This window comes from Pteronotus mesoamericanus, unplaced genomic scaffold, assembly GCF_021234165.1.
Source record: "Pteronotus mesoamericanus isolate MK-2021 breed Mesoamerican mustached bat unplaced genomic scaffold, CSHL_Meso_final contig_246, whole genome shotgun sequence".
In the NCBI taxonomy this organism is placed as follows: domain Eukaryota; kingdom Metazoa; phylum Chordata; class Mammalia; order Chiroptera; family Mormoopidae; genus Pteronotus; species Pteronotus mesoamericanus.
In genome coordinates, this window is record NW_026555104.1 from 11,595,946 (window position 1) to 11,619,399 (window position 23,454).

The window sequence follows — 23,454 nt, forward strand, 5'->3', positions numbered from 1 at the left end:
CTAAAGAGCAAAAATCAACAAAAGTCCAACTCTAGAAATGAGATGCTTTCATATGATAAGATGACTAAAAGGGGAAATATTTGTTAATTGTCAAATATTTGATATAGAATGGATGCTATTATCTTTCAGGTGGAAACCTTCTTGAGGAAGGACAGATTTTGAACTTTTAATTTATGCATGTGCACCAGAAAACATGTACAAAAGTGCTCACAGTGCTATTCATAAGAACAATACATGGGATATAACCTACAGTCTCACTGATTAGAGAATAAATACATTGATGGTGGTATTCTTACATAATGACATTGTATAGTGGTGAAAATGAATGAGTAACAGCTGCAGGAACAACATGGATGTATATAGTAGCATAATGTTGAATAAAAAAGCAAGTCCCAGAAAACTAAATAGAGTATGATGCCCTTTTTCTAAAGAATACAGACAAAACTAAAATACATATTGTTTAGAAGTACACCTGTGTACATGTACACACAATCACATATGATAATGCCAATGGGAAAATAAAAGGAGAGAAAAAAATCAAAAGCAAAATTTCAGGATATTGGTGCAGGGTATGGGAGGCAGGGAGTGGAACAATGGCAGGGGCATAGAGGAAGATGTAAGGTATTGGTAATATTTAGATGTGGTAGTAGATAATGATTGTAGTATAAAAAAATAAGAGAGATGTGGGTACAGAAGTGTGCAAGGCATGGCCAGAGATCATGAGAAAAACGGGGATGCTGAAGCAAATAATTCCTATATGGTATTATAGGAATATTACTGGAAATTATTATAGGAATATTATTGGAAAATGGGCAGGATCCAAATATACTTTGAAGCAGGGAATTGCATAATGGAAGTGGTGTTTTAATTTAATTTTATAAATATGTATTGAGCTTTATCATTGGTAATCCAATTATAAAGTGTTTAATACTGGTTTGGGACTATGAAAATAGGAATGGAGAGGAATGTCCACCAGATACACTGTCAAAGACTAACAGGATAGAATTAAGTGGTCTCTTGGAAATGGAAGGTATTGGTTGGCCAAAAATTTTGTTTGGCTTTTTCTGTAAGATGGCTTTAGTAGCACTTAGTTGTCTTTAACTTCATTCATAAAAATTTTATTAGTTTGTGTTGTGACACCTGTCATATCAATATGCATTAAAAAACATAAAAATTAGTGAATTTTTGTGTAGCCATTTTAAAAGTAAAGGTGGAAGAAAATACACAACATTTTCAGTATATTACATTTTATTATTTCAAGAAAGGTAAAAACACAACTGAAATGCAAGAGAAGATTTGTGCAGTGCACAGAGAAGGTGCTGTGACTGATGGAATGTGTCAAAAGTGGTTTGTAAAGTTTCATGCTGGAGATCTCTTGCTGGATGATGGTCTACAGTAGGGTGGACCAGCTGCAATTGTTAACGACCAAAGATCAAATCGAGATTTTAATTGAGAACAACCAATGCCACACCATGAAGGAGATAGCAGACATGTTCAAAATATCCAAATCAATAAAATTATTGTTGAAAATTAAAAATGTTATGATTAACATATTAAAAGAACATTCAACAGATTCCACACCCATTCTTGATTAATAATAAACACACTTTCTTATTAAATGGTGACACACTGTCTCCTAAAATAAAAAATAAGACAAGGATGTCTGATAATATTATTTTTTTAGACATTTTAGCCAAAGCAGTCAAGAGAAAACAATGAGAGCATTTGTATTAGAAAGGAAGTGAAGCAATAAAACTTTGTCTATTTGCAGGTGTTATAATCCTATACCTGGAAAAAAAATGAAAAATGTTTTTTATTTTACAGAAAAAAACATATGGACTTTTGGCCAACCCAATAAAAGGTAGGGAGGAATCAAAGTTAAACCTGGAATTTCACCTAAGTGGTAGAATTTTTTAAAAAACAACAGAGAAGACAACACAGGAGTCGTCTTGAGCTTAGAGTAGGAAGTCACTGTAAGATGTTCTGTTGGGCTTAGATGCCTTTGATATACCTGATTTTCCATAGGAGCCATTGTCAGACACTTCAGTTTGCTATAAGAGGAGAATAAAAATTCCCCCTCAGATAAATGAGCTTTTGGTTAGTCCTTGGTTTTGTGTTTGTATCTTTTAGCTAAACTACACATCCAATTCCCAAAGCCACATCCTGGTGATGAAGTACGGCTGTCTTCAAAACACTTTCAGAAATACATAGAATTGGTTGTATCTGAACACAAGGGCAATGAAGATCATGTTCTGGAAAGCCTTGTGGAGTTTCTGATGACTGCTTTAGAGAGGAACCATACTGATAGTCTGAGAAATAGTGCCAGACGGAAGTGGCTGCACCAAATTCAACGGGCTGCCGAAACAAGTGGGGTTTCCCTGGAACCAGTGTACACTGAGACCTTTAAGGCCCTCACACAGGTATATTTCCCAAAATGATATATAAGAAGAAAAATTTCTTCATAGTAGGCAATGTTCAATGGTTGCAAAGGAAGAGCACACTAAATTCTCTTAAAATATGTTGGGTACTGCTATACATTTTTTACTCATTTTAATACATTGCAATGACCCAAAGCCTAGGTAAGATGCAGTTGTAATGATTGCAGGTTGGCAAGGTAGAAGCAGAAAGTACAGATGTAAAAGAATCATGTTTTGGGATTTCAAATTTCATTTGTGCTCACATTCAAATAAACTTAAATCACAAAATAGACTCATACTGAAAAATACCAGTAGGGAAATGTGCAAGAAGATCAAGCTGCATTTCCCTTGCATGATATTTTGGGATTCAGTTAAAAAAGGAACTGTTTAAATCATAAAGTTACTATAAAGTTGAATCCAACCTCACACAATTTTTCATAGCACTGCCTAGAAACAAACTGAGTCTATAACAGAACTTGGTCACTTAAAACACATTACCCTGCTGGGTCCCTGTTGACAGCTTTGCCACTCCCTCAGAGAATCCAGCTTGCTGCTCCTCCCAGATTGTAATAGCATGGCTATCTCCTACATATATCACAGATTCTATCGATCTAGGCACCCTTGTCATTCAGCTCAGCTAAATAGCAGTCTTGATTATTGGAATCATCTCCTGAATGGCTGAAGTTTCCAATGTAGTTTGAAATGATATGACTAGGAACAGGAGACCAATCAAGAAAAAGAGCTATTACTCCAACTGGCTTCAGAAATCTGCAGTACCACATTTTTGTTAGTTACTCTATAGATCATTTGTGTAGAAAGAAAGAAAGAAAAGCAGAAGAAAAAAGTCAAGAAAAGCAAACTCCAATATATAGAAAGAGGAGACAAATATCAAGGAAAGTGTCTCTCACCCCCCCCCCCCAATTTATGGACATGTTTAATATATGTGTTAACACATAATATTCTTAGTGACATAACAATATTTTAGGTACAGAGAATTTTCAGTTATTTCAATTAGAAATAGAGTTGCATAAAGTCTGCAATCTGGGGCCCCAAGATATCCTTTCCTAAAATGACATAAATCAAATTAATAGCCAAACTATGTTAAGAATTAGTTGAGAGCACTTTTCTCATGTTTACATCATAGTAGATGGATAAGAAATGAGTGGAATAAAGCCATCTTCTTGCACCACCTCTCTAAAATAAATACTTTTAACTAAAGCCCAGACAATATGACTGTAGTTCAAAGGAATCCAAGTTTTAAACCTGTAGATTTGAGTAGGCTTTGAGAATTGTTTGTTTGTTTAGTAAACTAGTCCAGTTGGCATAAATTCATTCCACTCACTAAAACTCAGGTTTGGGGGACTGCCCATGAATGGTAATATGTTCATTATTTACTCATGAAAATGAAATTATTGGGGTCAGATGCACAAACTGGCTAATGAATGGAGACACAAGAGAATAGCTATTGGCAAATGCATGATCTGAAACATTTTGCTGTAGGATGCTCAAACCCATGGAAATAAGAAGATCAGTGCTCACATTTCCCTCTTAGAAGAAAACCTACTACTGCCTGATAGAGGGACTGTTCTGTTAAGGAATGTAGCTTGTACTTTAGATGATGCTCCGTTTGTACTAAACAAAGTGCTCTACAGGGACATGAAAGGAATCAGGTAAGGATTTCTTGAAAAGGTTGTTTTCAGCCTTCTAAAAAATATAACAATTCCCTTCCTGAAGTAAGCTAGCATTGAAATCCTAGTTAGCTGCCTGAGAGCGATGCCTTAGGTCACCAATGTTTCTAGAATGGGAGGTGATGGGTTTCCAGTCTCAGGTGATTTCACCTGATCATTTCTAGAGCTCACCTTAGGCATTGAGTCACCATGTAGGGACTCTGCTTCACAATATTAGCTCAGTTATTCCTGCTCTATTAATTGTGACTGCTTCCTGTCTATATGTTATCTCTGTTATGGTCTGAGCTTGTTTTTTAAATCTTTCAAGTCAGACTCTCCAAACAGGTAATTTTACAATGCCAATGATTGTGGAGAATTGATCTCCTTCCCTGAGTGGTTTAATCTAAAGCCCCTCCTGTGCTTTTCTCTCATCCTAATGTTCCTTTTCTTCAGCTTTACAGTAGTAGATGAAGGGAAGCCAATACACGTCCCCCAAGTTCAGCACCATGGGAACATTTTTTTCTGGAACGATTCCCGCCAGAAGACTGATCAAAATGGGTCATTGCTTGCTTTGCCTCTTCAGGATGCATATTTGAGGATTTTTGGGGTCATGGCTGTTGACACCCTTAGAGATCCTCAGAAAATCAACATCTTCTTGCCTCATGAGATCAGATTCTATCAGGTAAGTCAGAGGAAAATTCTTCAATAGTAATGTTAGGATGGCCTCTCCTTCTATACTTTTTAAAAAGCAAAACCTGAAAGTAGGTTAGGGTAGAGCTGTGTACAATATGTAGACAGTGTCATCATACTGGTTCCAGTTCCCTGTGTGTATGTCAGTCTTTGGAGAGGTTCCCCATTACACATGGAAGAACTCAGCCTCAGTTGCACCTCTATGCCTAAGGCTCTCTGGGAAGATTATTAGTATATATCCCATTGAATTAATCATATAAAGAATTTTATGCTATAGAACCAAAATCCAACTATTAGATCACTAATACCTACACATTAGGAATGAACTTTTAGAAAGGATATATTTATGTCTTATTAATAACAGTACCTGGAAATCCTTTGTTTTTTCCACAAATGGTGCTAAATATGATATGCATTCCCTTAATTCTTGGTATCAGTGTTGTAATTTTTGAGAACGAAGAATGAATGAAGAATGAGGGAAAGAGCTTAAGCTTTAGGCTCTTCTAATACTATAAAATAACTGGATCATTTTTAAAGCATTTAAATTTAATTTTATGAATAGAAAATGCAATGAAGGGGAACCAAAAGCCTTCACTGAGGCAATGGACTGGGGTGCAGCAGCAACCAGGAACTTGCTATGCCCTTATCATTTGTTCCCCGTAAGTCCTTGCCTCTTGATGTTTATTTACCATTATTTTAAAATTTTCCACTTACTGGATGAGTAAATGGAAAGTGGTTGAATCTTTCTCTGGACATCTTTTTAATAAGATTCATTCTCATCTACATAATGATGTGACGATATTAAGAACAAAATGGAGGAATATGGAGTTGTCAGTAGGTGAACTATATATACACATAGCTTTGTTAGAGAACATGTCAAAATGAATTACAAACTGATCCTCTAGTCCTTGGAGGTAAAAGTTCCTGCGTTAACCTTAGATGCCTTAGGTCCTAATATAAAATACATTTATTTTTAAGGAATTTGTTGTTCCTAAGGTTTCTTGACAACAAGACCACAGATGAGTTCTAAGGAGTTCTCATTGCTTCTCTATGAAATAGGATCCTTTGTCCTATAAGAAGACTGTGTAATCTAGCATGTTGCAGGCTTTGACACTCAACACATCCTGTATTGCAGAGCTGACGACAATAGCCAAGTGAAGATGCAGACATTACTATTGCATCAGACCAGGGCAGCTCCTACCCATCTGCCCAAGGCTGATATTAGTTCTTGGCTTCTAAGCACTTTTTTCTCACTTCAAAGTTTATTTTGTTCTTCTGGAACTGTTTTCTGGATGTACCTATCACAAATTTCACTGGATGATTATCAGGAAACATAAGTTATGTGGACCTTATGGTAGATTTCTTCTTACACCTTTGATTTCTTGATGATTCTTTTTATTTTTTCATAGTAGAAGCTAGAACACTGCCTTCTGAGAATTGGTGAATAACTTGTAGGAAGTAGAATATCATTAATGAATAAAATAATCTAATTGATGCATTACTAATTATTTTGCTATTTTAATATAAAAAGAAAGGGCAATTAAAACTTTCTGTCTCTACAGGGTGTTGCCAATGTCTTTAGCAAGGCCTATCACTACGTCCACAGCCGGGAGCACATCCTGCATGTTGTGATCACTGGTATCAGCTGGCTCTATGACATCACACCAGGCGCTATCTCCATTACTACATACTTCATTGAGCCTAGCCCAGAGAAGGTAGGCAGGGCTGGGCAGTGTTAGACCTTCCCAGAGTAATAGAGTTTCTAGATGTTATTGTCTTGCTGATATTTTAAAACCATATTTAGTTAGCTATTGGGCTAACTTGGGACATGTTTCCCATGACTCCAACTCAAGAGTCTTGGTTATGAGTGGCAGGAATTCATTTTACAGTGCCTTAGGCAAAAAGGGGAACCGATTGACTCATGTGACCAACATGAAGAAAGGACAGGTGATGAGCTGACTTCCAGGATGAGCAGATCCAGAGATTCAATGCCAACAAGGCTCTCTCATCTTCTTTTCTCTTCCCAGTTCTCATGGTTGCTTCCCTCTGTACTTCGGCTTTGTACTTCCAGCTGAAGATGGGTTTTCTCCATGGGGCAAGCCAGTTGCTTAGTAGCTGGAAAAGAATCTTTCCTTCCTGTTACATTTGAAAAACCCAAGAAAGAAAACTCATTTGGATATGCTGAAATATGCCCCCCCTGGCCAGGATGGGGTGTTTACAGTAACGGAAACCCCCACCAGAATCATATGGGTGAAGTGGGAAGGGATAAGGCACTAGTTTTGGAAAGATACAATTACATCATACCAATTTTTTTAAAGACTCTCAATCTATAATGTGAAGAGCTTTTTCTAGTTACGGGTGCTGTTTCTGGGGTGGGGTGGGGATGGGAGTGTCCGAGTACTGTTGGAACAGGATGGACCAGCTGGTATGTATATGTGTGGGAGGTTGGCGGGTAAGGACCACTTAGTGTGGAAGCAGACTACCAAGTCTGATAGGCCATAGCCACAGTGGGGCTAAACAGTGTGGGGTTCAAGGAGGATTCCACTTGGCCAGTGTCTTTTCATGCCTAAGCACCTTTTTGGGGCCTTAATGGAAATGACACCAAGGGCATCGTGGAAAAGGTTAAAATTACTCATAGCAGTCAGCAAGAAGCATGGCTTCAAGAGCAGTAGTTTTAGAATCTCAGTGCTGCAGATGAGGCCACAAAGGTCCCTGTCTTTCTAACCCAGGCCATCTTATGGAGGTGAAGATCATCCCCAAAGGGGCGGAGAGGAGGACCACTCAGCAGCAGGGTCTGGGTGGGTCACAGCCAAGCTGAGACCAGTACAGCTATCTAAGGATAAACACAGGGGTTTGTCCTAGGTGAAAGACACTGTGGTGAGGTTTTGGTGTTAAAAATGGCTGAGGGTAGCTATAGGGATACCGTTTTTCAAGCACTCAACTATAGTGACTCTCTAAGCCTGCTCCTTCCTCTTTTGCAGCCCCTCCAGATCTACTCTCCTCTCTCCTCCAGTCTGCTCTGCACCTCAAAATGTAGAGAGTATCAGTGGTCTCTTAAAAGCAGAGAATCTTTTTGGGCCATGGTCCCTGAATGATGAAAGGACGGGAGAACAGTCAGGGAGATGATAGTATGAGAAAAATTAGACACCCCATTGCTGATTCTGAGATGTATAGGGCTGAGCACAAGGACCCAAGATCTCTAGAGCTAAGGGTAGTCCCCAACTGACAGCCAGCAAGGAAGCCAAGACCTCAGGCTTTTGTTTCCCTGAGATTTTTGAGAGGCAGGTGGCTAACATTTGCACCTCGTTTGCTATCTTAAGTCGCATCATCTTAAAACAAAAGCTGGAGATTAGCCAGTGCTTTCCACTTTTTCACCTCATCACATTTCTTTTCTAAGGCAATAGAGACTGTCTGCTTAAATGGGCAGAAGAAGGAGGGGGAGGAAAAATACCATACCACAATTAGTGTTTCAAGTCCCATCATATATAATAGAAAACATTTTGCTTTCTCCCCTAGGGGCTTCAAAAATGCTCTCACCTTGTCTGGAACATTCTCCCCACTTTAAGCCATCGCCCTAAGCTTTTACATGAAGCAAGTTACAAACTTTACCAAGGGACATAAAATTGTTGTGTAAATTAGAAAGTCATATCATGAATTTTTTTTACAAGAAGACCATTTTTAAAATCTATGACTTCTTCCAAAAATTATTTCTAAATTTAGCAAAATTCCAATAAAAATCCCTAAATGATTTTTTAAATTTACAAAATGATTTAAGTCTTCATCTGGAAGAAGAATAAATACATGAGAAAAGCTATTAAAAATTAGGATGACAGGGACTTTACAATCTTAGTCTGGGGAAAGGATGGCTAAACCTACATGAAAGTTAAAACAATTAAGGTGAGGTCTATACACTGACTACATAAAAGTATAAAACTGGGGAGAATCAAGAGGGCAAAGCAGTGAGTGGAAGTCACACTGACCTTCTCCCAGGACAAATCTGGAATTACAACTAAACTGTGGAGAAATCACCTGGAACAAACAACTGAGCAATAGTGAGAGAGGAGCCTTATAACCTCAGACAGACAAAGGAATCAGCTTTAGCACAACCTGACTGGTAAGGAGTGCAGTAGAGACTCAAGAAGGTGGGTGGGGCGCCCACATGCAGCAGCACAAGAAGGATATTGAAACGGCCAGTTGGATCCCCCTGAGAAGAGTGGGGTCAAAACCGTAAGCAGGGATCTCCAGCCTACAGCACCAGAGCCCAAAAAGCACACAGATAACCCAGCTTGGAAAAGCAGCAGGGCTGCTCTCGGCCAGAGACAGGTGGCTGGAGAAACAAAGAGCCGTTTAAAGTGCCAACACATAAATTTTTGTTTGCAGACGCTTACCCTGGTCTCTGGCAAAAGCGAGGGCAGAGTGGGCTGCCTGAGGAGAGACTGGAGATGGAGGCTTTGGGGAGAGAACTGAGAGAGTAGCTGGTGGGATCCCAGTGCTGACTCATTCCCCCATGAGGCAGCCACCATCTTACTGAGGCAGATCACTCCCCTGAGCAGCAACAGCATAAGAGAACCCAATAGCCCCGCCCCCAGGAGTGACTTGGCCCCACCCTGTGGTGTCTCTAGGCCGGCCTGCTGAGTGCAGAGTGAATAGATTAACAGCTGAAGGAGACAGCCTCAGACAGTAGATTCCTGGAAGTCTCAAACAAATTGCCTAAGGTCAAACAGGGTCAACAGCTGACATCATCAGAGGCAGATCCAGAAAAAAAAAACAGCAGCTCCCTACCATAGAAGTTCACACCACAAAGTAAGGAAATCAAGACAGATCAATTTAAGAAGCAGAAGCAAAAAAGAAGAGCCTCACAAATTATGGGAAGACAAAGAAACATCCCGCAATCGCAGAGAAAGGAGGATTCACCAGAAAAAAACTAAATGAAATACAGGCAAGTAAAGTATCAGATATTGAGTTCCAAACAATGGTTATAAGGAAGCTCAATAAGCTCAGTGAGCTCAGAGAGAATTACCAAAAACTACAGGGAAACTATGAGGAACTTACTGCAAGCTATATAGCATGAAAAAGGACATAGAAACTATCAATAAGAGACAAGAGGAAATGAAGAATACAATCTCTTGTGAAGAACACAGTAGAAGGAATCAAAAGTAGGCTAGACAGAGCAGAGGATCAAATCAGTGAGCTGGAGGACAAGGTAGAAAAGAGCTCTCAGACAGAGCAAGATAATGAAAAAATACTCAAAAAGAATGAAGAGGCATTGAGGGAAATGCACAACAACCTGAAATGTAATAATATCCATATAATAGAGATACCAGAGGAGAAGAAGAGGAGGAAGGGATAGAGAACCCACCTGAAAAAGTAATGATGGAAAACTTCCCTAATCTGAAGAGAGAAAAAGTCACGCAAGTCCAGGAAGCACAAAGGGTCCCATTCAAGAGGAACCCAATGAGGCCCAGTCCAAGACACATCATCATTAAAATGGCAACTATCAAAGACAAACAGAGAATCCTAAAGGCAGCAAGAGAGAAACAGGTAGTAACATACAAGGGAGCCCCAGTAAGCCTAGCAGCTGCCTTCTGAACAGAAACACTGCAAGTCAGAAGAGAATGGCAAGAAATATTCCAAGTCATGAAAAGCAAAGGCCTGCAACCAAGACTACTCTACCCAGTGAGGCTCTCAATTAAAATAGAAGGTGAAATAAGAGGTTTCCCTGAAAAAAGAAGGCTAAAAGAATACATCTCCACCAAACCAGCATTGCAAGATATGCTAAAAGGACTGCTTTAAGAAGATGAAGATAAAGAGTCTATGAATACCCAGTTCCTTTCATAGTCACCAATACTTGATATTACCAATATTTTTAATACTTATTAATCTGATTGTGACAATGAAGTGTTATTTTAATTGTTCCTTTATTATTTGTTGAAACTAAACCTGTTTTTGTATAGTTCTTGCCTATTTTTTTTTTTTTTTTGGTTACATAAATTAACCCATTTATTATCAGCTAGCAATGCTTCAAATTGTGGATCTTCTACTGGTCTTTCAATTCCTTCAGTCTTCTGATGGCAGACTTTACTGTGACAGCAGAAGTGGTGTTGTAGGTCCAGGCATCACCAGCGACCGTTTTCATGCAGGAGCCACGGTGCCAGATCCCCACTGCTCGTCTCTTCATCTTGGTTTTGCCACAGAAGGAACAAGTGTACTTGGCGTGCTGGCTGATCTCAATTTTCTTCACCATTTTCCTGAGGGAGGCGCCATAACGGGTGCTGTATTTACTGACAATTTTGACTTTCTTGGTGCATTTAGCCATTTTGCTGCAAAGTAGGTCAGACCCCAAGAGCTATTTCTATTATTTTAAAAAACACTTTAAATGACTTTTGGTATTCTTTATTGATTTTTTTATTAAATGTTAGTAAAATTTTTGCCTAAAGAAAAAACAGAAAAAAAATGATTAACCCTTTTTTTAGATGTGTTGCAAATATTTTCCTATTCTATTACTTGTCCTTTAACTTTTTTATGTGTATATTACTGTATAGTCTTAAATGTTTAATACAATCATATTGTCAATATTTTACTGTATAGCTTTTGGGTTTGAATATTTAACTTCAGAGTAAGAAAAATATTATTTTGTATTTTCTCCTAAAACTCCTTAAATTCTACATACTGATTTTTAACTCACCTGAATATTTTTGTATAATTGTGAAATAGGGCTCTATATTTGTTTTATTTCAAGTAATAGTGGTCCATGCACCTTATTTGTTGAATAAGCCTTATTTTCCCCATTGATCTGAAATATCAACTTAACCATATATTACATTGTTAGATAGATACATACATTTGTTTCCAGAATGCTCATTTCATTTCATTGATTTACTTGATTATTTCTGTGCTGGCGTCATGTTTTAATTGCTGAGACTTTATAATGGATTTAAATTTTTTAATATTTTATAATGGATCTTGACATTTAAATAAATATATATATATAAAATCTGCATCTAAAATGAAAATAAAGAAAGAAAGGGAACTCCTACCTTTTGCAACATCATGGATGGAACTGGAGAATATTATGCTAAGTGAAATAAGTCAGTGAAAGACAAATACCATATGATCTCACCTACAAGTGGAATCTATTCAACAAAATAAACTAACGAACAAAATAAACCACAGGCAAGGAAACATGGAGCAGACTGAAAGTCACCAGAAGGGATGGGGAAGGAGGACAATGGTGGAGAGAAGGAGAAGGAGCTAAACAAAGAACATGTATGAATGACCCATGGGCATGGACAACAGAGTGGGAATTGACTGTGGGAGAGTGGGGCAGGGTGGGATGGATGGAGGGAGGGCAAAAGGGGAAAAATTGAGACAACTGTAATAGAATAAACATGATTTTTAAAAAAAAAGTATAAAACTGTCTTGCACCAAAGGTATAGGAAATATAAATTGCTTTTGAAAAACTGGGGAGAAATTGCCATATATCCAACAATGGGCTAACACTGTAAACAAATCAGTGAGATTTTAAAAAACCCAAAAGAAAAATACACAAAGGCAAGTCTATTTTTTAAAAACTAATGCAAATGACCAATAAACATATGGAAAAACTGTTCAATTGTTCTCATAATGAAATAAATATAAAGTTAGTAAAAGATAACTTTTACCTACTAAATTGAAAAAGGTTTTTTAAATGATAATTTGAAATGTCTATTAGACATCTAAGTGGAGATACTAAATAGGCAGTTAGATATATGAGCTTAGTGTTTGAGGAGAAATCTAGGCTAGCTAATCTAGATTTTAAATGGTATTTAAAATCATGAGACTGGATTACACAACACTGTGAATATATTTAATACCACTGAATTGAACACTTATAGAATGGTTAAAATGATAATATTATGCTATGTACATTTTATCAAATAACCAAAACAAAACAAAAACCTTGAGACTGGATGAGATGACCAAGGAAATTAGTGAAGATAGAAAAAATGAAGTCTGAGGACTGAGCCCTGAGGCACTTCAAGTGTTTGAAATCACACTGGCTCAAAATTCTACTGACCTTGACCATAGCATAAAAACATTTTATATCCTTACCCCTTACAAACACACAACACACACTTAAAACAGAAGTTTCCCAAAATACCTACTTTTATTATGGGTGATGTTTTCTAATACTTTGTATTATATTTTATTTAATTATTTTTAAAAAATCTTGTCAAAAGAAAAAAGCAAAAGATGATAAGAACTAAAGATAAATAATGTGTAATGAGAAAGTTAAGAATGACTAAATATTGCAAATGTAAAGGAAAAAATAACAAGTCAATAGGAGAAGAAAGAAAACGGTGGAGAAAATAATTGTAGCTCTTTCTCTGAATGATTTCCTAGGATATTTTAACTAGAAACAGTTATCTCACTACTGAATAATAGCCAAGGCACTTGCTGAACCTGTAGTTTCTTGGTCCAAGTAAAAATAAATGAAAGACAAGCTTATTTTCAGGCATGCTATTATAAGCCCCTTATTTTTTAATATAATGCTTCTTGTCTAACAACAGAAGAGGTCAATTTATACAATGTGGGGTGGGGGTGGACAGGAGAGAAATTGTTTGGTTTTACCTAAAGATTTAAACTTAAAAACACAATCACAGAGAGATTCTTTAAAAAAAATCAGCCTAGTATGTGTAACACCAAATAACAAACCATGGAAGAAATAAATTAGAAAAAAAGCTAGAAGCCCAATTGCCAATGTGGGGTAATCTTTACAGTTCACTAAATATTCTATTGAAAACATTTCATCCAAAGAGTTTGGAAGAACACTTGAGGTCATGGAGTGTAGAGAGGCAAGAGAAGCAGTTGCTCTTCCAAGCAGCACCTATCATGTAGCCCCTGTGGATCCTATTATCACAGTTTCCCTTTTAATCAAATAATTTTTTTAAAGAGGGCATAAAAAGCCCCTCTTTGCTTCTCCCAGTTGAATTTGTCACTTCTAAAGCTTAGTGTATTCTACAGAACATATTAATATTACAAACTAGTTTCTACCAAAAAAAAAAAAGTTGACCAAAACTTATGAGCCTAAACTCATCAAACTGTAGACATTGAATATGCACATTTTTGTATGTCAAGTATCCCTCAATAAGGCTATTAAAAAAGATATCAAAATATTCTTATAACCCATATGTATTATGACCTACAGTTTGAAACTCCCTTAGAGGTGAGGAAGACAAAAAAAAGAAAGCAAGGAAAATGAGAGGAGTGCTTAGTGAGGCAGCAGGAAAACCAGGAGCCAGTGGTGTCCCAAAAGCCATGTGAAGAAAGTACATCAAGAAGAGAGTTGTTCATTGCATCAAGTGCGGCCAAGAGGGAGAGGAAGATGGGGATTAGGGATCTGACAATGAGAGAGTTTCTAGTAACCTTGACAAGAACAGTTTTGATGAAGTGGTGAAGACAAGACCTCACTGGAAAATATTTTTTTATTGCACTTATTTTGGGGGGAGAGGACTTTTTGTATTTTCCAAATGTTCTGCAATGTACTTGTAGCTTCTAAAAAATAATATAATACAACATTTTATCACAATTATAAAAAATAAGTTTTTACACTTAAATGAATCTCATATTTGGAAAATTTTCTCCTGTTGAACACCTCATTCCTTAATGGTTCTGAATAAGTAAAATGTCACTGTACTTAAAACTGGAGGTCATCTAAACTTTCGTAATTTTTTCCTATTTTTCAGTCCCCAAAAGCTTTAATGAGAATATGAGGTCTAATTATTCTTTTCCATAATGAAGTTGTTTCCTTTTTTTCAAGGGTTCAGACTATGTTTTACGGAATATGATGGTCACAGGGCCCCTGGGTCTAACAGAAATCCACAAAAATCCCCCTACCATCTTCAGGAAGACATGCATCTTCAGGTATGAGAGGCATCTTCATGTCTGTTTTGTTTGATTACCAGAGCACGCACCCTGGTGTCATAGATCTGAAGACACAGCTTTTGCCTCTTATTAGTATACACTGACTCTCACTCTGATTGGGTTTTAGAGAAAAATCTCTTGACGAGAAGGGGACTTTCCCTCTCAAGTCCTTTTTATAAAATAAATTTCATTGGCCTCATAGTACTTGTAGTCTGCTCTATATCATGTGGGCTTTTTTCAAACAACGTAAAAAAAACAAACAAAATATTTCACTGGTATTTTATATTAAAATTGCATGCTTTTAAGCATGATAGTGTTTTATTTTCTATGATTTTTTTTGTAAACAAGGGATTCAACAAAACCCACCATGATTATGACAAATACATCCACACCACTTATCAAAGCTCCTCATCTTAATATTAGCTAGCTTGTGAACAAGTTTGTTTAAAGAAGGCAGGCTGGACAAAAGTGGAGAAGAATCAAAGAATGTTGTTCTTAGTAAGTGCTAGGTTACTTCAAATGCCTCTCACCTGTGGAATACAAGAAACAGATGCAAAACAGAGCTTAACTGAGAACGCACCTATTGCAAAGAGGTCGACTGCTTCTGAGAGGGTCAATGTAGCTAAGTGGCCAATAACCTATCTAAAACTAAAGACTGAATTGATACTTAAGAACCTATTTAATTAAATATTAGTTTAACCTCACACTAGAATTTTCATTCAGTTTTAAACTCTTTTCCACGTTAATTATTCCTTACAGTGTTAAAGAGTTTACCCAGACTCTTATCCTTTGATCCCTGTAACTTAGACCAGGTGCCTTTTGAGGTACTCTGTTGACGAATCAGCTTTATCCTTATGCCTGGAAAGTTTAACACGACGCATCATTAGTATGGTTATCATAAAGGTACAAAGTGGTGGGAGTAGCAAAAGAAAGAAACAATCTTACCTGTCATTATAGGATGGATATTATGAACTAGAAGTGTCCTTTTTGAGGCTATGCAAAGCACCAAGAAATGCCTCAAAGGAATGACATCTCAATATTAATATAGATGGGGGAAGAGGAAAAGAGATTAAAAGAGAGAGAAAGAGAGAGAGAAATGTACCTCACTAGAGAAGGAAGCAGCTGCTTCATTTCTATGAAAACCTCAGGTCCCTCACAAGCAGATGCTGTCGATGCCCAGCTGGGGTCCCCCATGTATCTTTTGCCAGCTGCTGTAGGTACTGCTGCTAAAGACTCACAAGGAGCTTTCTCTGGAGGAGAGCCCCTGAGAGATGGAGATGCCTCAGAGTTATGTAAACACCCTCCCCACACACCCACAGCAACTTAGAGCCAAAGCTGACAAAAGACCTCTTCCTTGCATCAAGGTGGGGCAGATTTCAACACAATTTGCCTCTGAGAGCTCCCCTTAGAATCGGGCTGAGTTTAGACTTTACCTGAAATCACTTTCTTATGTAACTTTTCCCCCTTCCTTCTCCTGCTTCCTCAGACCCTCACAGGTTTCTCCTGAGAGCACTCCCTCCTGTTTCCCTGTAAATCATTTCCCTGTCTCAGGCTCTTCTTCCAGAGAGCCTGACACACTCATCATTCCTTCAGGCATTCCACCAGCACATACTGGACAACATGTAAACCAACAAACAAACAAAAGAATAACTATCAGATAAATATAGTAAACACAATAAATCAGGGTATCATGATGGAGCATGACTCAGATGCTGCTGCTTTAGACTGTATGGTCAGGGAAGGCTTCTCTAAGAGAAGAGAGTGAGCTGAGGGAGAGAGATCTGTGAAATCAAGGGGCAGAGTGGTCCAGGCAGAAGAAACAGCAGCAAGGGCTGGTGGGCTGGAGTATAGGAGGCACAAAAGAGAGTGATTCAGTATGTTTGGGTAGAATGCTATGAACAGGCTGATGTTTTACATGTTTATGCTTACTTGGTTCTGGTTTCAGAGATTTCCTCTTTAAGTGTACAGACAGTTCAGAAGTTGTTTTGGCCTCTGCCTGCGGAGAAAACCACATAGTCATTCCACTTCGTGAGAGAACAGGAGAGGCGTTGGGGGCTCTCGATTTTAACATTGGCAAGAGTAAGATGTTGTTGTATCGAGAATTTAAAGACCTACAGAAAATGATGAAAGTGGTCCAAGCTGCCTGCTATGAAATACTGGGCGAATTATCTGGAGAAATAAAGAAAAATCTTGTCTTAGGTACTGTGAATGTGGTGACAGTCTGGATTTATGGGTTTAATAAATTTTGGGAAAGTCGCAGACAATGCAACAAATGATGTGTTTTCTAAAACGTATTGTTGCCATATATGGATTTTCCACATGAAAGAAATTCCTTCAGACAGTCTTAGACTGATGTGTATGATCTATATGCTAGAGTAAAGGGTAAGGAATCGCATTTTCTTGGCTAGCATCACATGGTTTTAGAACTGAAAGGACTCTTAAAGATAATATAGAACTAGCATTTATTAAATGCTACATCATATACCAAGCCCTTTAAATATGCTATTTCAATTAGTCCTTACCATAACTCTGTGAGGTGAATGGTGATGCATCATTTTACAATATAGGTGAGAAAAGTGAAGTTTAGAGAGACAAAATAACTTGCACCAAATCACTCAGTTAACAAGTGGTGGAGGCTGGATTTGAACTCCAATTTGGGTGCTCTTTCCATTACATTAAATAGTATTAATTCATCAGAACATCTCATTTTACAGATAAAGAAGCTAAAGCCCATCAAAGTAAAGGTCCAGGAGCAAACTAGGGGCAGAGCCAGGACCAGACTTCAATCCTTGTGATTCCACATCCAATTAGGCTACTCTTAGCACAAAGCTAGTTTGGGCAGAAGGGAGGGAAGAAGGAAGCATGGGAACCTTTGGCTATCTAGAAGAGGGTGGATGGAATCAGAAGTAACACGTGTGTGAATAAGATGAAAGTTTTCTAGCTATTACATAGGGTAGGGTGGGATAAGGAGGAAATGAAAAAGAGAAAACTCATGTCTTTTGAGTGTTCACTATGTATAAGGCCAAGACCAAGCATTTTTACACATATCATCTCACTTAATGTCCACAATTCACCAAGTAAGTAGAAATCAGCCCCATTCTCACAGACAAGGAAAAGAAAGTTCAGAAACAACAGAACAAATAAGAGGGAGAGTAGTTATTCAAACTAAAGTCTAACTATAAAACAGGAGTTTTTACCTTTCCTCAAAGCCTCTTCTTGTGAGTTTCACCAGGCGTAATTTCATTTCTGCCTTTTGATTTCATTACTAGAGAAACTAAGATTGTTTAAACCCATAAGACATGTTTTTTCTTTACTACATTATGCTCAAAATTCTATGAAAAGTAATGTGTGTACTGAATAGCCATGCGGGATGTCATTCTGTTATTACAGAGATTGAAAGTGTGGGAGAGGTCCAGCGGGCAGGAGTTCTCTTCTTCCGAATCATGCTGCAAGAGCTGCAGGCAAGCCTCCGGCTGCTAACCTCCATGAACTTTGTATCACTGTTGCTGTATGATTATGATCCGCTAGCTGAGCCCACATCTCTGTCAGACAGCCAGTCCTGGCTGTTAGAAGCCGAGATGAAACTAATACGTGACATCCTGACAGGAGTTATCTTGTTCATTAATCCAGAGTTGGAATTATCAAGTGACTTAGGAAACTGGGATAAGTGTAAACTGGTGAGTTTTCGTTATGTATTCCTTTTATTGAAAAACAACCCACACAAGTTGAGGTACACAAATAATAATTGCATGAATCATAAGTGTGCAAATGTGAGAATTTTTTACACACTGAACATTTGTAACCAGCACCTAGATCAAGAAAGAGATCCTTAGTGGCGTCCCCAAAACCTCCTTTGTACCCTCTCCCTTTACTCCCTCAAACACACATACTCACCCCCACGGGTGACCAGAAACCTGACTTCTATCACCATAGATTGGTTTTGCCTGTTTTCAAATTTTTGTGAATGAAATTATGTAAACTGGTGAATTATGTACTCTAGTTCCACTCACTGGTGATCCCATAACTTTTGTTCTTTATTTACAGTACATTAACAGATACTTAGTTGAGAAAATATGTGCCTTCGATCCAACGGCTAAGCATGTGAACGTTAATTTAAAGCTCATTGGTGAATATATCAAAGGTAAATTTTGACTTTAATTATGGTCTAAATCATACTAACAACAATAAAACATGGTTGCAAGAGATATTAGAACAAAACAAGTAGCTCACAAATTCAATTTTTAGGAAAAATAGTTCTTATTATAGTCTCCTAAAAGGAGGGACACTGTCTATAACCTACTGTGTTCTCCAGGGTGACTGCCTGCGCCACACACATGAGAATTCAGAAGGACATCTGTCTCTCACTCACTGATGATGTGTACATTATTCACTAAAAAACAAAAGTGAATAGGGGCCTCAGTGAGGATAGGAGACAAGTATATTTAGCCAAAAGGCTATTATTATCTGTAGTTTCAATGAAGAATTGAAGAAAATAATAGATCATGAGTCTTTGTAGACTTGTAATGCAGACTTTTTGGAGGAGGAGAGTCAGCAGGAATCATGAGCAGTGAGGCTCCCGGGTTGGAGAAGGTGAGGGGTAGACAAAAGGAGGTTTACAGTTGTGAGTACACGAAACAAAGTTTATTCTTGTATTAGTATTTACTTATTAATCACTGCATTTTCCATATGAACAACTGTAAACCTACCTTCGCCTGCCCTGTACACATATGAGCACACATTCCTCTGTGGGTACACATTACCCTACCGGAGACCTCAGGTCGTTTATGTGAATAGAACAATAAGGAATAAAATTAAAGTTTGTTCCTTTTTAACATGTATAAAGGACCCATGAATAAAACCAAAGGAGGATAGGATTGAAGGTGGGAGTCGGGGTTGTGGGGGGCGGGGGGAGAGCGGTGGCGGGAAAATGAAAGCAACTGTACTTGAACAACAATTAAAAAAAAAAAGTTCCTTTTTGTTACTCACAAAAACTAATCATTAATTGGGAAAATGACTCAGAAGAAATTGCTCAGAAAAACATCCCTCTCCTGTCCCTTCCCCTCAACTACTCCTTGTGGAAACTCTGGATCAAATCAGAAGGGTTTCTGGACTTCTGTAACACCTATATGAGGCCGAGAGGCTCAGAACTAGAGAGACTCCTAGTGCAAGAGGAAGGAAAAGGCAACCCGAAGGAAGACAACAACACTTCTCAGGCTGTCTTTGGCAGTGGAAGCATGTAGCTCAGGAGAAGCACGGAGCAGTGAACCAGGTGCATGGATGAGAAAGGGGCCTCTGGCCTAGGAGGGCGAGGCACTCCCAGAAGTTTGGGCATGCTAGGAAATACGAGAGAACACAAGGTTCGAACAAAAGTTAACGTGAATTAATGCAGACTATGAACCATGTGAGTAAAGATTAGAATTTTTATTGGGAATGGCTTCTACTGTAGCCTCATGGCTCTGGGCTGATTCTCTGCAACCTCTGGATTCATAGGTGTTACACGAATCACTTCTTCTAAGGAAGTGATTAAGAGGAAACAATAGCAACAACAAGAGTGAATACTTGTTCATTATACACTTGCATAAACTAGGTCTAGACTCGTTTACTGTTCTGTGGGGACTTAAAAATCCAGAAGAAATGTTTTCTCTACCAGTGCCTCATTGCTGCTTTTCCCTTTGGAGTAGATTTAGTCCCTATCTTGAGACCCAGGACCCCCTTCTCTCCATGCATGACCAGTTTGTCAAACTGACACCTTCCCTGAGCCCTTACCTACCTTGGTCCCCACCCAACCTGCCAGTGTCTTGGCCTAGATCCAGGCCCTGCTGCCAAGATCACTTATGTCCTCTCAGACTAAAGCTCCCCTTCCTGGGTGAGGACTCAGGCACCCATCACCGTCCAACCCAGTCCCCTCAGATGGGACCTGGAGAGGAGGAGCAGGCCCTTCCCCCCTCTACCTTGCGGGTGTATTTGGGATTGGCTCTCAGCCTTAAACAAGCCTATCCCCAGACAAAGGCATTTTCTGTGGAACTGTACCAATGTTTCAGGGGAATCTCTTCAGGCTACTCCTCCAATGTGTGTATCAGAACTACCTCCTTAACATATATAGCCTTTTTGTTTCAGAAAACATGCTAATTTCCATTTGCTTGGCTTCCTGTCATTTTGATCCATGCCAGCTAATTCCTAAGCACCTTTGATCTCCAATGCTCCCACCCATTTCTCTTTTCCAACACTGTCCTCAGGTGGCAGAAATACTAACTGCAGAAAACAGTGCTGGATTCAGCCAGAAACCACTGTTCCTTAGGCTACCCCACCACCAAAACTAAGCCCTTGGCATTATCCCCATTTCTGGAGCAATCAAGACAGTTTGTTAGTCACCCAGATACCAACCCTCTCTCTTCCAGATGCAATTGTATCAGGAAATTCTAAGCTCCCCACTTGGGGAAAAGGAGGGCAACTCTTTGGATGCCTTTCTGTTTGTGCCAGAAAAAGAGGAGTCTTGTGGAATTGCAATCTGTTGCTCAAGGTTTGTCTGAACTTCCTAGTGGCATTACGTAAGGCACCTTACTCAACGACCCCACTCAGCATGAAATGCTATCACTAATACCTGTAGGACCTGCTCAGGATAGGGAGGGACTGTTAGCATAGATCCTAACCCAACAAGCCTTCCAAATTAATGGTTTTTCCAAGAAGATAGAATTAGGGCTGATGATGAGCCCACACCTTCTTAGGGCTTCTGCTGCCAACTCTTTCCCCTCTTCATCCTAGTTCTAGAGAGGAGTAATTTTTTTTAATGTTCAGAAAAAGTACAGTCTATTTTTATTAAGATAGTGACATATAACATTCTATTAGTTTAAGATACACCACGTGATTTGATATATGTATATATTGTGAAATGATCACCCCAATAGGCTTAGTTAACATCCATCACCATATATAGTTACAATTTTTTCTTGTGATGCGAACATTTAAGATCTACTATTGTTTTAGCAACTTTCAAATATCCAAAAAATATTGTTAACTGTAGTTACAAGACTTCACATTACACACCCAGAATTTATTGGTTACAACGGTAAGTTTGTACATTTTGACCACCTTCCCTCATTCCATCCATCCTCCAATATCTGCCTCTGGTAACTATCAATCTGCTGTCTGATTCTACGAGTTCAGTTTTTTTTTTTTTAAAATTCCACATGTAAGTGAGATCATACAGTCTGTCTTTCCTGTCTGATTTATTTCACTTAGCATAATGCCCTCAAGCTCCATGTATGTTGTAGCAAATGGCAGGATTTTCTCCTCTTTATGGCTGAGTAGTATTCCATTTCACATACTACATTTTCTTTCTTCATCTGTTAATGGATACTTAGGTTGTTTACATGTCTTGACTATTGTAATGCTGCGGTGATCCAGAGGGTGCAGATATCTCTTCAAGCTTGTGATTTCATCTCCTTTGATTATATACTCAAGAGTGGAATTGCAGGATCATATGGGACTTCTATTTCTAATGTTTTGAGGAAACTCCATACTGTTTTCCAAAGTGGCTATATCAATTTGCATTGCTACCAACAGTGTACAAGTGTTCTCCTTTCTTCACATCCTCGCCAACATTTTTTTCCTATACTTTTGATCACAGTCATTCTAACAAGAGTGCTGTAATATCTCATACTGTTTTTTGTTTGTATTTCTAGAAAGGGGTATTTTGTATTCTGGTGGAATTCCAGGCAGCTGTGTCACCTTTAGATTGAGGCAGTCATCTATGAAGGAGCAGCTTTGTTTGGTATCCTTGCCTTCCCAAGGCATTACTATCATAGGAATTAACTTGGCCATTCTCTTTGTTCATTCATTTTTTTAAAAAGTGTATTTTATTGATTATGTTATTTCAGTTGTCCCATTTCCTTTCTCCCCCATATTCCCCTCCACCCTGCAATACCCCTCCCACCAGCATTCCCCCACTGCACACACACTTAGTTCATGTCCGTGGGTCATACATATAAGCTTTTTGGCTTCTCCATTTCCTATACTATTCTTAACTTTCCCCTGCCTATTTTGTACCTATTATTTATACTTCTTATTCCCTGTACTTTTTCCTCCATTCTCCCCCGCCCTCTCCCCGCTGATCTCCATTTCTGTGATTCTGTTCCTGTTCTAGTTGTTTGCCTAGTTTGCTTTTTGGTTTTGTTTTGGTTGATAGTTGTGAGTTTGTTGTCATTTTACTGCTCATAAAGATCATAGCTTTTGATCTCCTTCTTTTTCTTAGATAAGTCCCTTTAACATTTCATATAATAAGGGCTTGGTGATGATGAACTCCTTTAACTTGACCTTATCTGGGAAGCACTTTATCTGCCCTTCCATTCTAAATGAGAACTTTGCTGGATAGAGTCATCTTGGATGTAGGTCCCTGCTTTTCATGATTTTGAAAACTTCTTTTCAGCCCCTTCTTGCCTGCAAGGTTTCTTTGGAGAAATCAGCTGATAGTCTTACTCCTTTGTAGGTAACTCTCTCCTTTTCTCTTGCTGCTTTTAAGAGTCTCTCCTTGTCTTTAATCTTGGGTAATGTAATTGTGATGTGCCTTGGTGTGTGCTTCCTTGGGTCCAACTTCTTTGGGACTCTCTGAGCTTCCTGGACTTCCTGGACTTCCTGGAAGTCTATTTCCTTCACCAGATTGGTGAAGTTCTCCTTCATTATTCTTTCAAATAAGTTTTCAATTTCTTGTTCTTCCTCTTCTCCTTCCACCACCCCTATGATTCAGATGTTGGAACATTTAAAGTTGTCCCAGAGGTTCC

At 38.5% G+C, this 23,454-nt stretch overlaps 2 protein-coding genes across 2 annotated transcripts in view; one reads left to right on the top strand and one right to left on the bottom strand.

Moving 5' to 3' along the window:
• The window catches only part of EFCAB5 (EF-hand calcium binding domain 5), a 109,540-nt gene that overhangs the window by 74,777 nt on the left and 11,309 nt on the right, over positions 1-23,454 (top strand). The window contains exons 16-23 of the mRNA XM_054572997.1: positions 2,131-2,420; positions 3,918-4,087; positions 4,538-4,766; positions 6,337-6,489; positions 14,574-14,677; positions 16,623-16,876; positions 18,068-18,354; positions 18,722-18,818. Of these exons, the coding sequence (XP_054428972.1) occupies positions 2,131-2,420; positions 3,918-4,087; positions 4,538-4,766; positions 6,337-6,489; positions 14,574-14,677; positions 16,623-16,876; positions 18,068-18,354; positions 18,722-18,818 (1,584 nt within the window). The remainder of the gene's footprint in view (positions 1-2,130; positions 2,421-3,917; positions 4,088-4,537; positions 4,767-6,336; positions 6,490-14,573; positions 14,678-16,622; positions 16,877-18,067; positions 18,355-18,721; positions 18,819-23,454) is intronic.
• LOC129070152 (60S ribosomal protein L37a-like) lies at positions 10,746-11,090 on the bottom strand. Its single transcript, XM_054572974.1, has one exon. The coding sequence runs from the start codon at positions 11,088-11,090 to the stop codon at positions 10,812-10,814; it is 279 nt and encodes a 92-aa protein (XP_054428949.1). The 3' UTR covers positions 10,746-10,811.